General features: G+C 27.6%; 1 protein-coding gene and 1 long non-coding RNA gene across 2 annotated transcripts; one reads left to right on the top strand and one right to left on the bottom strand.

The window, feature by feature from the left end:
• Positions 1-376: 376 nt before the first annotated feature.
• LOC149061798 (uncharacterized) lies at positions 377-4,119 on the bottom strand. Its single transcript, XR_016189876.1, has 2 exons — positions 3,928-4,119; positions 377-660 (listed from the first exon to the last, which is right to left on the bottom strand). It is a non-coding gene; the product is annotated as an uncharacterized LOC149061798 (long non-coding RNA).
• Positions 4,120-8,154: 4,035 nt separating this feature from the next.
• Positions 8,155-15,275, top strand: LOC149061797 (uncharacterized). The gene is made up of 7 exons (XM_089216670.1): positions 8,155-8,662; positions 9,681-9,884; positions 12,177-12,340; positions 12,489-12,721; positions 13,135-13,512; positions 13,611-13,720; positions 15,104-15,275. Exons 1-7 carry the CDS (start codon positions 8,545-8,547, stop codon positions 15,241-15,243), a joined length of 1,347 nt encoding a protein of 448 aa, XP_089072796.1. The 5' UTR covers positions 8,155-8,544; the 3' UTR covers positions 15,244-15,275.
• The last annotated feature ends 429 nt before the right edge of the window (positions 15,276-15,704 follow it).

Here is a 15,704-nt window from a genome sequence, read left to right as displayed (position 1 = left end):
TTGGGCAAACAATAATGAAATTAATTTCCGGATACAGCAATTAATACACTTAAATATCCAAATTCTTACTTATAAATAAATGATAATAATATAAAAATGCAACGTTTAATGAATATTATAATATTAGTATAATTAGAACATTACAAATAATTTACTCGTAATTCTCTGATAATTTTTCTCCGTGTATTATTAAAAAAACCCTGAAACATCAAAAATCACCTAAAAATTAAACCAAAGACTGTAAAATAAAATGTAATTTTATAAATTTGTAGGTACATTATTTAAACAAATTTGAAGACTTTAATAAAGAAACCAAGATTACAACATTTCCTTTTCAATTAAGTCTTTATTTTTTTTTAAGGACTTACACATAATATAAATAATAACACTAATATAATAATAGGATTCTTACAAACATAAGGTATATCTAGTAGTTAAAAAATAAATATATTTGTACTTAATTATTTATGTAATATATTCATTTTAATATTGGACCACTTAATGTGTTGATGTTAATATCAAAATGTATTGTTACACCATTGCTTGTAACAATTGCAATGGCTATTAAGTATACCGTGTAAGGCTTTAGATCTGAAACTAATACAGAACCTTCGCAATCGTTTTGATGAACTTCACTCACTGTCTTGACTGTCATAGGCTCTGAAATGAATAAAACATATTTAAACTGTATTTTTAATAGTTACAACATAAAAATAAAATAAAAAATATTCAACAAACAACATATGTGAAATGTAGTTCTTGATAGGAATTAAGGGGTAGGTACCTACATAAATACAACATAGTTTACAAATCAGTATTTCAAGTCCAAACATGTTTATTGTTCGTATATAAAAAATATAGTTTGATTGGGTGAAGAATATTAACACATTATTAGTTTTAAAATACTAACATAGATTCAATAACGTGAAGATTTGTTATTCGTCTTAATGTGTTTATATCAAAAATATATCCAAAATTAAGAAAGCAAATCATGAATGAAATTCATAAAAATAACCATTGTTATTTTTAGTGTACCTAGAACCTATATTATTATTTATTAAGGTAATATAATGTGCATTTTCTATACTCAATAACAAATTCTAAACGTTTTGACTCGTTTTGAACTATTTATATTTATTTTTCGCAAATTTCGATTTTCATTAGTTTGTTTTAAATTATTGTTGATAAAAATATTTTCAAATGGTTAAAAACCTTAAAAATGTAGTAGAAGATTTCTCAAAATTACATTTTTTTTACTCTCACATTTAGACTATATTAGATATTAGATAAACAAATTATAACAATTTTAGTTAGTAATTAAAAATATTATTCACGGGTAGGTACATGAAACTTTTGAATATAGAGACCGATACATTCATATTCAAGAACATTAATAATAATATTTTTTTTTGCTACTAATTACCATCATTATAATACATTATCATACATTTTTTATCACAATGGAATAAAATTTAGCTCCATACTTTTGATAAAGCATATTAAAATAATGAGTTTTAATACAATAAGTGCCAAACACAACTAATAAACTAATAAAGGCATTTACACGTTTCTGTTAATTTACCTACCACAAGATAAAAATATTGAGAAACAACTGAAATTTATTTTTCCTTTTATTTAAATTTAACACAGATTGAATAATTTTATTCAATGCTCACATGTATAATATATTATACAGCTTAATTGTGATTATTTTTATTGAAACTGTATTGAATAAACTGAAAAATATTATTTATAAATATATTATGCTGATTATTACTTATGTGTTATGTATATTGAATAGTAACTTTTTTTATTTGAATTACCTACCTATAATATTAGTTATTATTATATTTTTAATATAAAACATTGCCACATAAACCATGTTAAATTATTATCTCAAGCTAAGATTTTATGGTTTTACATTTAAATACCTACAGTTGAAAAATAACAAATTTTTTTAATGTAATATATAAATTTCAATTCTGATTTTTTATAATATACATAATATTATGTAAATACACAATATATTCCAAAAATATGGAAAATTTAATGATTTTACCAAATCCATATACCATAATACCATATTGAAAAAAAACAAAACCAAACCTTTTTTTTTAATTAGTAGAAACAATGCATGCCCCTATTGAGAATCCTCTATTATTTCCATATTATATATTCATGCTTTTAATGCAATTACTGGTGAAAGAATTATATTGTTTGCAACAGGTGACAGCTTGGGAATTTCGACAAGCCCAAGACTTGATATTGCGATGGTAATTTTAACCTTGGCCTTAAATATTTCTTACAACTTTATGAAATCAGAGTTCTAAAAAGTGATTCATATATAACTGCTGTTATTATTTTCTTGAACGCAAGACAATGTATATTTATAAAGAAATATTCAAACTTATTTTAACTACCTAACGTGCAAAGCATGAATTATTTCCCGATCCAAATTACTTAAATTTTGATTTCTTAAAAAACCTTTAATTTCTGCCGTTAAAACAATTTTGATACAAATCTGACTATTTATCATTTGTGCCAAAGTTTTTACAGAAAAATCCAAGATTTAGGGTTAATCAACATGAATATAAATAATGACAATTTAAGTAATTTTTGCGGAATATTGGATAGACTTGGGTTTCTTACTCTTGAACTTGTTTTCGAAGGAATTTTTAACCTTAAAACATTATTTCTCCCAAAGGAAATCTTTTAAATTACTTTGACTCAATCTACGTAAATGAATCACTTACAAATAGTAGAAACTAGTACCAAATTGAAATTTAAAAAAAATAAGTCAACTTTTTCCTACGAATACTTGGAATGTACATAAAACTACAATAATGTGACCACCGAACGAATAATATATTATGTGGATCATGGATTCACAGATTTAATCATTTAGTTGGCCACAGTTATCCGATTATTTGGACACTCATCCACAAAATGAGATCGGAAATAGTGACAAATAAGGCGAAATTAGCCATTGAAAGCATGGATAGGTATACGAAAATATATACCAGGACTTCTTATTAAATATATTATTTTTTTTTTTTAGCGATAGGTTATTAAACTGATAAGTCATAATATTAGAAACATTATTATAAGATTTTATTAATGAACATTATAAAAATTGCATTTTTTTTTAAATGTTATTTAATATATTATATTGTTGTATATTATGCATATCGTACTTAATAACCCACATTACAAATCACAATTATCTTAGTCCACGAGACATAGAGAAATATAAATTAACATATTAAATGTTAACAAAAATTAAGTTTAAGTTAAACAAACAAAATATTGACATTTGACTTATGAAAGATAAAGTTAAAAAAATTATCACTTTGTAATAAATGTAATTAATGTATCAAACGCCAATCATAGGTATTTAATTATGATAATCAACAGGTAAGTATCTCAAATGGCATATATTTTAAATATAATTAAGGATAATATTAGATTCAATTTGATTAAAATGTAATGATCGTTTATTCCCGTTATTTTATTATATAATATTATATATGATATTTCCAATAATCAATTTGTTCAATGAAGATAAATCATCATATTTGAAGCTTCGGTTTCTTATAAGTTGGATCAACTATTTTTATATGAAACATTCATATTTTTTCCTAAGATATATATCAATGAGTTTTCGCGTGATTATGATAATATTAATGAATGATCAGAAAACTAAAATAAAAAATTACACAATCTGAGCAAAAATGTGTATTGTGAGGTAAAAAAAGTTAGGTAGCTTCAGGTTAGGGATTATTTTATTTAATCGTGAAGGATCTAATAGGTATGACCCCACTGCATAAATTTCACAAAATACTATTGTAAATATGACTAGGTATGTAATACAATATTAACTAAATGCTTAAACTTAAGAATATTGAGTTTTCATTAAAAACCTCTTACCTCTGCAAAGGGGATTATTTATGGCAACTATGGGACAGTAAAATATGTGATATCCAACAATTAAACCAGTCTTGTCATCACAGTAAACTTTCCAGCTCAAACCCACAAACGTCGAACCAATCACACTAACCCAAACGTTCTTTACATTGCCATTGACTAATCAATCGTAAAGTGATTTGTACAAAATGTATATCAATAAAATAAATTAGTATACATAACAAAATTTTATTATTACAGAAAAGAGCTTATAAAACAAATGCAGTTAAATAATTACGTATAAGATTCCCACACCATTCCACTACTGCTGGCTTTAAGGTTATCAATACCATTTCTCATTGGATTTTCGCTATTAACACTTATTGCAAAAATATATTTTTCCATATCTTCGATCAAAGTAATGTTGTAGCGAGATACTGAAATTGGTAAATGCATCCAGTTCATAAAACCCTGTAGAGAAAAAATATTAATCCAGTCATTAGGTATATCAAAAACGTTGGATAATAATTGTAATTACAAATTAGAGTAAATTCTTGAAGTGAAACTTCTTTATAGAGGGTACCCACGAGAAAATAAAATGATTACCAACCTATCGACCGTCACGAAAAATTAGATAGCGTGATGATCAATAATATGGTCTAACAATCACGATACTGTAGGTTAAGTATTATGTTAAGCAAATCCTACATATTATAATAAAATATACCAAATATTATTTACTATTTCGTATTTCTAGTTTCTACTTTCAGTTCAACATTTTGTAACGAGACAAAACACTATACACCATGTTAGATACTAGCGCGCTTCTGTGTCAGCATTATAACTATGACACAAATTCGTCACAAAATCCAAAATAGATGGCGCCCCCGTTTTTGTGTTTGTCCGCCACCCAATGCTATTTGACTTATATTACTCGTAAAATATTCAATTTACTCATAACAAAAAGACCACTTATAGCTGTAAATACAATCAGAAATAGTAGAAAAAGAGTTAATAATTAATAAAATTCATGTTACATCACTACCCATCTGTCTACGAACAATTATAGTATTATCATAGAAATATGAGCACATCGCTCTCGGCAAAAGATTACATCTTTCCCATTATATTATAATATAAGTGATTTTAGGGACATGTGATCTATCCGGTATAAAAATTCAGTGAATATAGGCACACTCAACTTTAAGTACCTAATCTCCTCTCTATATAATTTTTATATTAGAAAAGGCAGAACAACCCGTCATATATATAGAAAAAAAAATAATGCACAATAATATATAACCATTAATTCTAAACACTAGTAATTCAGAGCTGCTGATGGACGATAGCTAATTTAAATTCATGTACAGGGCCTATGGAAACACTCACGGTCTTTGCCTATGAAAACATTCCCTTCTAAATACTGTATTCCTTAATAAATAATTATTCTTGTAAATTCATCGGAAAATTAAATGAATAGAAATGAGTATATAAATTAAGTGAATTCCATAAATATTGTACAAAATTGTATGAACAAAAAATTAATGACACCAGAAAATTTTAGTAATTTTGCATATAATATTAAAATAAAATTAATTTAATTTCTTTATACATGTTTTTTGTGTATATAATTATTACTCTTATCCAATTTACTTTACGTTGATATCAGTAGTTATATAGCCTAAGTACCTATAGAACATTTAGTATTAAAATAAATACTGATATTATCATATTATTTCTATATTATCATATTATTTATGCATAATAATATACTTTGGAAGTTTAAACTATTCGCGAATTATATATTTAAATTACACCAATATGACTAAACTCGTTATTCTTAGTTATTTAAAATCTAATTTCGTCAAAATTTGAACTTAAAATGCTTATGAAAAAAAATTATTTGTATTTATAATATTTTTCAACTGCAGCTATCGTAACAATATACTATCAAGAACCTTGATTAATTTTTAAGCTTTTAGGCCCATTAAATAAAATTGTATTAATTAACAGTGTTTGTTAATCAAAATGTTTAACTACATAAATTTATTTTGAACAAAATTAAATCTATAAACTCTATTTATATATTATAAAGACGCGAACGACGTTAACCTTATCAATTTCAATTTAATAATTATTATTACTAAATTATAGAGACTCTATAACCTATCATGTTTCAAGGAGTAATATTTAGGCAATTCATATGACATGAACATTTCGATTTCGTTTATGTGTGAGTAGTAAATGATAGTGAGTGTTGCTTCCGAGGATCGCTGTCATATCACACCGGGCAACCGCCGCCGGATGCAACTCACGCACTCGCAGTATATGCCAAAACATCACAAAAATAAAATATTAAAACTTCTAAAATCGGCAGTAAATTAAACATACTTTTGGAAGTCTGATTTTAATTTCGAAATTATGATTGAATTTATAAGCTTCTATATTATGTTCTTTGTTCTTTATAGAAATTACTTATTAATTAAAATAAGTTGTGCCCAAAATAAATGATAATTAACATTTTGCAATAATTAGGTATTATAGACCTCATTTGTGGACATATTTTTTAAGTGATGTTGTCTTTTTCATGACGTTACACTTCATTCGTACGGAAGACTCGTAAGAGGATTAGCAACGCTATAGAAACAATGCTTATTCACATACGTTTAAGGTTTATATAAAGTCTACTGGCTACTAATTCCATCGGATACTTTTCATATTAAATGTTTAATTATTAATTCTTATACTGGGTCTTAATTCATACATTTTTTTCCAAATTAAACAAAAAAACACCTGTTGCCAAATAAGAATTTTGGTATAAGGTCAATAAGTATAAACTGTATACGAGGAAATCGATGTATAGAAACGATAAACAATATTGCCGGAGGAACGAACAGATGGAATCTATGGCTAATATAATATCGTCGTCATCACTTGTAAACACCCTTGTACGTTGGCCTTGACATACCTACAACATTGTCGAATTTAAGACCATTTCGTTAAGATGCCAGGTAATTTACCGTAACGTCTATGGTCAGTCCAAGAAGACCTTGAAACGGCACCAGTTATTGTGTACATCTGTTGTTGTGAGGGTTGGTACCTATGGCGATGCTCGGCGCAGTCTACCTTCCTTTTCAGCGTATCATATACACAATAATATTATTACTGTAGTATGTTATTCGTATTCCAATGAATGATACTTTACGGGAACGAAGGTATGTGAAACCAGTAGGTACACGTTTAGTGGTGCTAACGCGAAAAAAAATGTACCTATAGGCTATAGCACATGCTGTTTTTCTGTAGATCAGTGGTTTCCAAAATTTTTGGTTTGGCGGCCAATAATATATATAAAGAAAAATTAAGACTCAGTTACCTGATATACTGTTATAACATATAAATACGTACAAATAAAATGATAGAAATATAGACGTGTATAAAATCATATAAAAATCTCTATGTTACTTCCGATTAAAATTTTCTTACCCTTGACATCGACCAGCGTCTGCGACCCAGTATCACATTTCTCGCGGCCCATGAATGGGCCCCGTCCCATGAGATGGAAACTTGGGAATCGCGGCTTTAGATCAGTGTTTCTCAAATTTTTTTATGTTACGGAATATCAAACAATATTATTTTTTTCTAAAGTATAGATTATTTTAAATATGGTAGGTTACTAGACAGATATCTATAAGCTATATGTTTTTAAACGACTATACTTATTAATTTTTAAATGTTACTAGGGATAGGATTTTTAAAGCACAATTAATAACAAAAAGCATACAGTTTTTTTATAAAAACAATAAAAAAAGTAAATATATATAATATATGTATATTTTTTCTTTTTAAAGTCATGAACAAAAATTAGCTTAAACTAGGCATAAAATTAAATTAAAAACAGTTTAAAAAAATTAACTATCATGTATTTTGCTAGATTTTCAGTTGATAATCTTAATCTAGGCGATAAACGAAATCAATTAGTATGTATTTTACTGTTCCAGGTTTTAAATATCTTATTAATCAAATTAAATTGTTTTTTTTTTTTATCAGAAATGAACAAATTATTACTCTATTATAAAATTATAATAAATACATTAAAATGCTACAACTAGAATAATTGTAACAAAGCAATAAAAAAATTAATTGGTTTATTTGAAATTAGAACGACATGAAACGAATGTGTGGATGAAAAATATATGTACCTATGTTATCTCATGCATAAAAATTTAAGTATTTTGCTGTAAAATCGAGCCCTTGTTATTACTTACGAGGAATTGCGGTCCATCCATACATTATAATAATATTTAATACAACACGTATCGACGCTACTTCCAGCGTTTACATACAATAATATCCCGTGACGCACAACCGGTTGTAGTACAATGCTACACATCCCACCCACCACGTGGTCTAGAAAAGGCACACAGAGTGCAGCTCATCTTCATTGTGGTAGCAGTTCCTTTCGTTTTCTAGTTCACATTTTTGCCTCATTCCTTGGGTAGACGTTTTCCTCGCCTGTTGTAGGCTCCTCACGTGCTCGTCGTAGTCGTTTTGATTTTATTCTGTTCGTCTAAATTAGTATTTTTTGACTTATTATTCACATAAACAGATGTGAATCGAAACCATCCACAGACCAACAAAACGATGGCGTTTCTGGTGTGTATATTGGTATTACTTACCATAACTTCTCTCGAAGTGGCAGCTTTCCGGGACGAAAGAGGAAACAAGATAACAGATATGACACCACAAAAACATGCGGAATGTAAGTATACATAAATGTATAAACATAATATTTTCAAACAATTTCAATGGTGCAATGAAAGTATTGTTTATATATATATATATATATATTTTTTTTTTTTGTTTATCATCTCTTTTTGAGGTGTCAAAAATGCATGGACTTTTTACTTTAATAACTTTTCTAGTATGAAAATTAAACTTATATTGATTGAATATTTGCTCTAAAATAAAAAAAATTCTTGTAGTTTTCACAAGTGACGATAACCTTAACACTCCCCCCCCCCCCCCAAAAAAAATAGATAAAACTAATTTTTGGCGGTATCGATTTAATTTTAGAATCGTAAATTGTAATTAAAAAATTAATTACTGTAGACAATTTTCACAAATCTTTATATAATAATTTATCATACACGATAAAATGTTTAAAATATTTTGGCTCTTTTTTCTTAGCTATTAATAGACGTTTTTAATTTAATTTTAGTTGTTTTTATTTAATCGCGATATGATATTGAAATGAATGAACCGATATCGATAAATGAAAACATATCATTGTGCATCACTAAAATTTAGGCAAATCATATGATATATACATTTGGAATTCGTATACGTAAATGGACATTAGTGTGTGTTTTCGAGAATCGTTGTTACACTGCGTCGGGCAACCGACGCCAGATGCACGCACATTCACTCGTCACGCACACGCTAAAACTTCACAAAAATAAAATATGTTTTTGTTTACTTAACTATAAAATCTACAACAACCGGTATTAAATTAGTATCAGTATTGTGAGCGCAATTACTTTACGTGGATCCCTTTCGAAAGTATCGACTAATAACAGGTCGCTCTTAGCGCATTTCATTGTGCGCGAGACGGGTAAGCCTGAAACTCCAGATGTGCTAATATATGTACCTACATGTATAAATACGTTCATTAGCAATAAACAGTAACTAACATAATAATATAGACAATCAGTAGTCAGTAGATAGTAGATTATAATACGCTTAGAAATGTAATAAGTCTTGTATTGTGTGTGTTGCAGATTTGGAAAGAATAAACGGCGTATATTGTCCACCACTTGGGCTAACAGATAAGTTTAATGTAACGATAATTGATGGAGAGTGGTCACGGATAAGTGGATGTGCTTTTATTCAACCTTATCCTTCCGTAAGCCCTTCACAATTATTTCATTTGTGGCTGCGGCGTTCTCAAAACGGTAACGTCGGAAATTGCGCCAACCTGACGGGTAATAATCGTGAACAATTATTTCTATAATAGTATAATATACAATACAGTTTGATTGGGGGGGGGGAGGGGGGGAGAGAGAGAGTGGATCACTGTCGGCTTTAAGGCTGGACTTAACGAGTTAAAAAGTTAAGTTTAGTTAGGTACATAACGAACAACTATTTTTTAGAAGTAGTTTCTAATTTCACGTTTTATATTTTTTCCTGTCTTATGCCGGGTCCACACAGAGACGACGAAAGTAAAACAAAACAAAAACTGTGTTTTTCGACAAAATCAAAACAATTTTGTTTTTTCCAACAAATTGTTCGTATTTTGAAAAAACAAAGTCGTGTTCCGAGCGGTGTCGGTAAACATCAAAAGGTTTTGGTTTTGTTGTTGTTTTTGCGAACACTGTCGAACGTGTGTGGACATGTTTTCAAAACAACCAACAGGCAATATTTTTTATCGGGATTTCGCGGGCAGTACCAATTTGGTTATTAATAAATATATATATATTCATTATATAACTAAAACATCTTACATCTTTTAATCGTATCATTTCTTTTTTACTTTGTAACTGTAGGTGAATATACCCAGTGCCCAACATTAATAAATCTTCATCATTTTCAATATCTCTTTTCAATTTCCACATTTTCACTCAGAGTAAAAAAATGTAAAAAAACTTGTAAGTACGAAGAGTTTAGAAAGCTAAAACTCTTAAGACAGACTGAATGACCACGGATGAACGAAATAAAACGACGAGTTTATATTTCTGTATGGATAGTTGAAAACAAAAACAAAACACGAACAAATGTTTGAATTTTGTTCATGTTTTGTTTTATTTTTACTCAACTCAGTATGGACACATGTTTTGTTTGTGTTTTATTTTTTTCAAACTTCAAAAAGAAGGGTTTGAGTTTGGTTTTTGTTTTGTTTCTGTGTCGTCTATGTGTGGACCCGGCATTACATACCTATAGTAACTTATAAGTAAATTAATTGTAAAGTTAATTAAATTTTTTTCCATGTAAAACTGTATTATATGCCTTATGGATTTAAAATATATTTTGTTTTGTAATAATAAAAATTATTTAATAATATTAAATAATATGTTTAGACAACTACTAAATTGTACTGACAATGTGTTTTGTACCATTTATGGACAATGGACTTTATAATAGTGATAAAAATAGAGTATAAAAATAAACTATGGTTAACAGCGTTTTAAATGTTTGAATTTATTGCCATAGGTACATGTAATATGATTATAATTTTTAGGTGTAACAGTCCTTGCGTTTCCTGAAAAAGAAAACATTTTAAATTTAGATACAGAATATACTTATTTAAAATGATTTTTCAGTTAACGTAAGACCTGTTACACCTAAAACAAAAAACTTAAATGTATGATAGCAATAAATGGATCATTTAAAAACAGTTAACTCTAAATTTGTTATTATTTCATTGTTTTTATTAGTAAAACTGAAGTAATTAGTCTCATAGAGAAAATAAATAACTACCACCACTGTTTATTTTGTAGTGCTCTCATACAAACCATTTTTTATTAGTTATTGACTAGAATATAAAAAAGCAAGAGTGCTTGATAAACGCAAATATTACGTGACTTATCTATTCCTACTCGTATGATAAATTTGCGAAAAATACATTTAAAGATACTTTTACATTCAAGATAATATTCTAAAAATAACTTGAATAAATTCGTATTTTGAAGATCGAAAACTAATTTCAAAAAAATCTTTATTTAGCCATCAAAATGCGTTTTCGTAGATTAGTGTCCTCATTCACTTCAGAAACACAATATAGACAATCGCGTCCATTTCCAAATGTACCTATGCTAAACACTCACTTAAAATCTTCATTTCTACTTAAATACGAATCATAATATATGTGTTGTCTATTTGTATGTAAACTGTATGCAGTGTGTGTTATTATTAAACACAATCATAGTCAGATATAGGATATACCTATTTTATATTTAATTAAAATAAAATCCAATTACAATTAAACAGCTTTAATTTGTTTTAGATTTTTAGAACCGTAAATTAATTAAGCCATGGTACAAGCTTAAAATTCTTATAAACGACTTAATAAGTGGTTTGTAGTTACTAATTATTAGTATAAATTAAAAAAAAAATTATTTTGTACCTATATAAAATGATAATCTTAGTAGGAACCTACAAGTTGAATGATTTATGTATTTATAACTAATGTCTGATTAAGTACAGATTGTTTCTAAATCACCGCAATAATCTTGATAAGTTTTGAAAAATATTAAAATAGTACCTATTGTTGTTGTCAGATATGGATCACTTCATATTCGAGTGTTTATCAAAAAAACACTTGGAGATTAATGAAGAGATGACTGGCAAGGGCTGGCAGTATGCATCGCTATATCAACATTCACTATTCGAACATTATACGCGAGCCGTACTGAATGAATCCAGATTAGGCTACAGATGTGCCGTGAGTATTCTATGTAGTATATGTTCACATGTTATTTAATTTCCTACATTATCGCAGTAGACAATTATTCCTAAAATAACCTATTATATTTTCAATTTTGATTAATTTTCTTTATGTGAAACTGTTTCTATTTCCGTTCGAAATACAGTTGTACAATACAGTTCCCGACACTCCGGGTGTGATATTGATGGTCATAGGCCATAACACGAATGTAGATCAACATGCGAAGTGCGCCGATCTATTTAAAAGTCTGGAATATGGGCCCAATGTTCCTGAGTGGCTACCACAATGGCCCGATGGATCGATGATTCTTCTTTTGGATAAAGAAGAGATCGAAGTTCCGTCGAGGAAGCGGTCAGTGTTACATGACGGCAGCTGCAGGTTAGATACATTTAAGCGACTACGCATATCGTTATGATTATGTTTAATTAGCACACTATTTGTTAGTCTGATAGGACTTATAATTTATAGGACATTTAAAAAAAAGTCCCAAGCTTTTTAATGACCTTATTTACTATCTGATATTACCGGGCTGAGTAAACAATCGCTAGATTAATTATAAAACACGAACAATTTAATAAAGCGTAAATTATCTAAAATGAAATAGTTTTTTAAGGGACAGTTAGAACCATTTATTATTAGTAGCCATGTGTTTAACGTCTATTACTAGACAATTTTATAACTGCCATATTCCTGTACGGAGACCCATTTTACTTATGTATCATAACGATGAAATGCGATTTTCCTTATAATATTACAAAAATGAGAATAGTAAATTTAAATGCATTGTTTAGGTTTCCAAATTGGTCTCAAGGTCTATGGTCAAACTTACAAGTATATGGAAATGTGGCGTACTATGCAGACGTCATCACCGAGGAAGACATCGTTTATGGTAATCAGCAAAATGAATCTTCAGAGTCGGCCACGATAGAGAGTCACCATCAAGATGCCCAGGCTAATAACTCTTATAATTACAATAAAAATCAGGAAAATATCCAATGTGTGACACGTGGTTCCACACAGCAACAACAACGTGAAATTACGAAATTCAAATGGCGTTGTATTACGTCTGTTTATAATGATGAAAAACAACCGCACAAAACTGGAGCAAAGTTCCTTACTTACGGTGGCCGTATTATGGGAAAAAATGTACTAAATAGCAATGATAAAAAGTGAGTTAACGTTTTACAACTTATTCTGGAGGTACAAATCATAAATGTTTTTAATGAATACTATGTAATTAATGTCTACACCTAAATTGTTTTAATAGTAACGAACAAAACTCAGATACGTTAGTTGACGTTATGGAAAACACTACGATGCCGTACGGATGCTTGTGGTTAGAAACTAGAGGCCGAAACATTTTTTATTCCATCATAAGTAAATATTAGTTATCTTAGCTATTTATTTTAATTTTAGCATTATGGAGTATATACTATTAATAAGAAATAGCGAAAAATTAATCTAAATGAAAATATTGTTATTGTGTATATAGAATATAATAATGTACAATATAGGTACTTAGGCGCGTAAAAGTTTCAAAACCTAACAAAAAAATATGATTGAATTATAATAAAATAACTAAAATTTTCATTCTTTGTAGAAATATAGAATTCCATGCAAATTTTATCTTCAAATTAAAAAAAAAGTTGGTGATGATATACCTAATTATTTAGTTTTAGATATTTAAGTTTCAGTATGAACTACCTACCTACTTATGAGAAATATTGTATTCAATTTCCAAGTCTTAATGGGCTTGACGACTTTTTTTTTTGCTTGAAAACATTTCTTACAAGAAAAACTGCCATGCCTCATAGAGCTATTAAATGCTTCTTAAAAAAAATATGCTTAGGTATCTTTTGAATTTTTAAATGGTTATAATAACAACTTACGAGCAACCTTGTATTATATGTTCAAGCTTTATAACTAAGCAACAAAATGTATATCTTTATTTTATATTTATAAAGAAAAAAATAATAGGAAAAAGTAATGTACCTAAAAAGATGTCAATAATGTTTATAAATAGGTTAAAAATGGTTTAATTTTTTTCTTTTAAACTGCACCATGTATAAGAAATAATAATAACACATATTGTGCTTTTTTTTTCATGTATCTACTCGTATGTTTATTCGCTTTTGAAATATAACATGATAAAATTCATTACTTTATGAATGAATATTCTATAATCTTATATCATCAACATCTAAACTTTATTCCCTTAAATAAAATATTTTTGAAATTACAATCTTTTTTGATTTTTAATCCAGCAATAGTAATTGATGAGGAACTTTTTATTAAATTTCAAAATATTAGGTATGAAAATTAAAAAGTTTATATATTCAACTACAAAATGATTTGAAAATTTTCAAAATTCTGATGAACTTTTTCAAAGTCTTATCTTTTAACGCCCATAATAGTATTTTTAATTTTCACAAGACGGATTGACAAATTTTTGATAACCATTAATAAAAACTAAAAACATTTTTTCATATATAAAATGATATTACAAACTAATAACATAATTTGATTCCAAAATTCTACAACTATTCATTTTTGAGTTATAACAAAAAGAGAAAATGTTTTTTTGATTACACTGATAATTATCTACTTTTCTATTAGAATCCATCATTAAAGATCAAAACTTTTTTTTTAATTATGTATCATGCATACATTTATTACATTATATAGATAAAAAACACACGTTGCAAAAATAAATAAAAGTATAATACAAATGTAATACAAATGTAATTTATAAATTTTTAGGAACAGGCATGCCAGATAAATATCAGAGTATTGAAAACTTCGCACAGCAACTTTGTGCAGAAAAGAGGAATTCTAGCAGAGATGGCAATTTGGAGAATCAGAAAATTCTTTGTGCAAGTCGCCCACACATATCAAAATAAGGATGTTCTGTGTTTACAGTTAACTAAATATTTCTAACAATACTATACCTACTACAAATTGAAATTAAAACGACATGTTTTTTTTTGTCAAAAATCTATTGATAAAAATATTATTATAATAATTAATAAGTAACTATTATTAAAAAACATTATTTAATCTGATGGCATACTAATACTATGTATTTTTAACATTTAATAAAAACAAGTATTTTTAGATTCATAAAAAAGTTATTTTCTTAGAACTTTTATGTTACTTATAAAATGCAATCTATGTTACAATATTTTTCAAGATAGATGTTATAATATTGTAAGAATATTTTAAAACTGATAGGTATTAGAAAAATTATGATTTAAATAATATATTTCATTAAATTTTGCTAGTCATAATCTATTGGATCAGAAATAACGAAGAACTGTAAACTTTTGAAAAAAATTATTCATATACTACAGTAGTAGACATT

The sequence above is a fragment of the Diuraphis noxia genome, unplaced genomic scaffold, assembly GCF_037042655.1.
Source record: "Diuraphis noxia isolate RWA-SAM2 unplaced genomic scaffold, SU_Dnox_SAM2 contig0001, whole genome shotgun sequence".
In the NCBI taxonomy this organism is placed as follows: Eukaryota; Metazoa; Arthropoda; class Insecta; order Hemiptera; family Aphididae; genus Diuraphis; species Diuraphis noxia.
The sequence above is the reverse complement of the archived record's forward strand: the minus strand, read 5'-3'. Positions and strand labels throughout refer to the sequence as shown.

Coding starts and splice junctions, on each gene's coding strand:
- LOC149061797 (XM_089216670.1), top strand. CDS start 8,545: ATGGCGTTTCTGGTGTGTATATTGGTATTACTTACCATAACTTCTCTC. Junction 8,663..9,680: donor ACCACAAAAACATGCGGAAT/GTAAGTATACAT, acceptor TGTGTGTTGCAG/ATTTGGAAAGAATAAACGGC. Junction 13,721..15,103: donor CATTTTTTATTCCATCATAA/GTAAATATTAGT, acceptor ATAAATTTTTAG/GAACAGGCATGCCAGATAAA.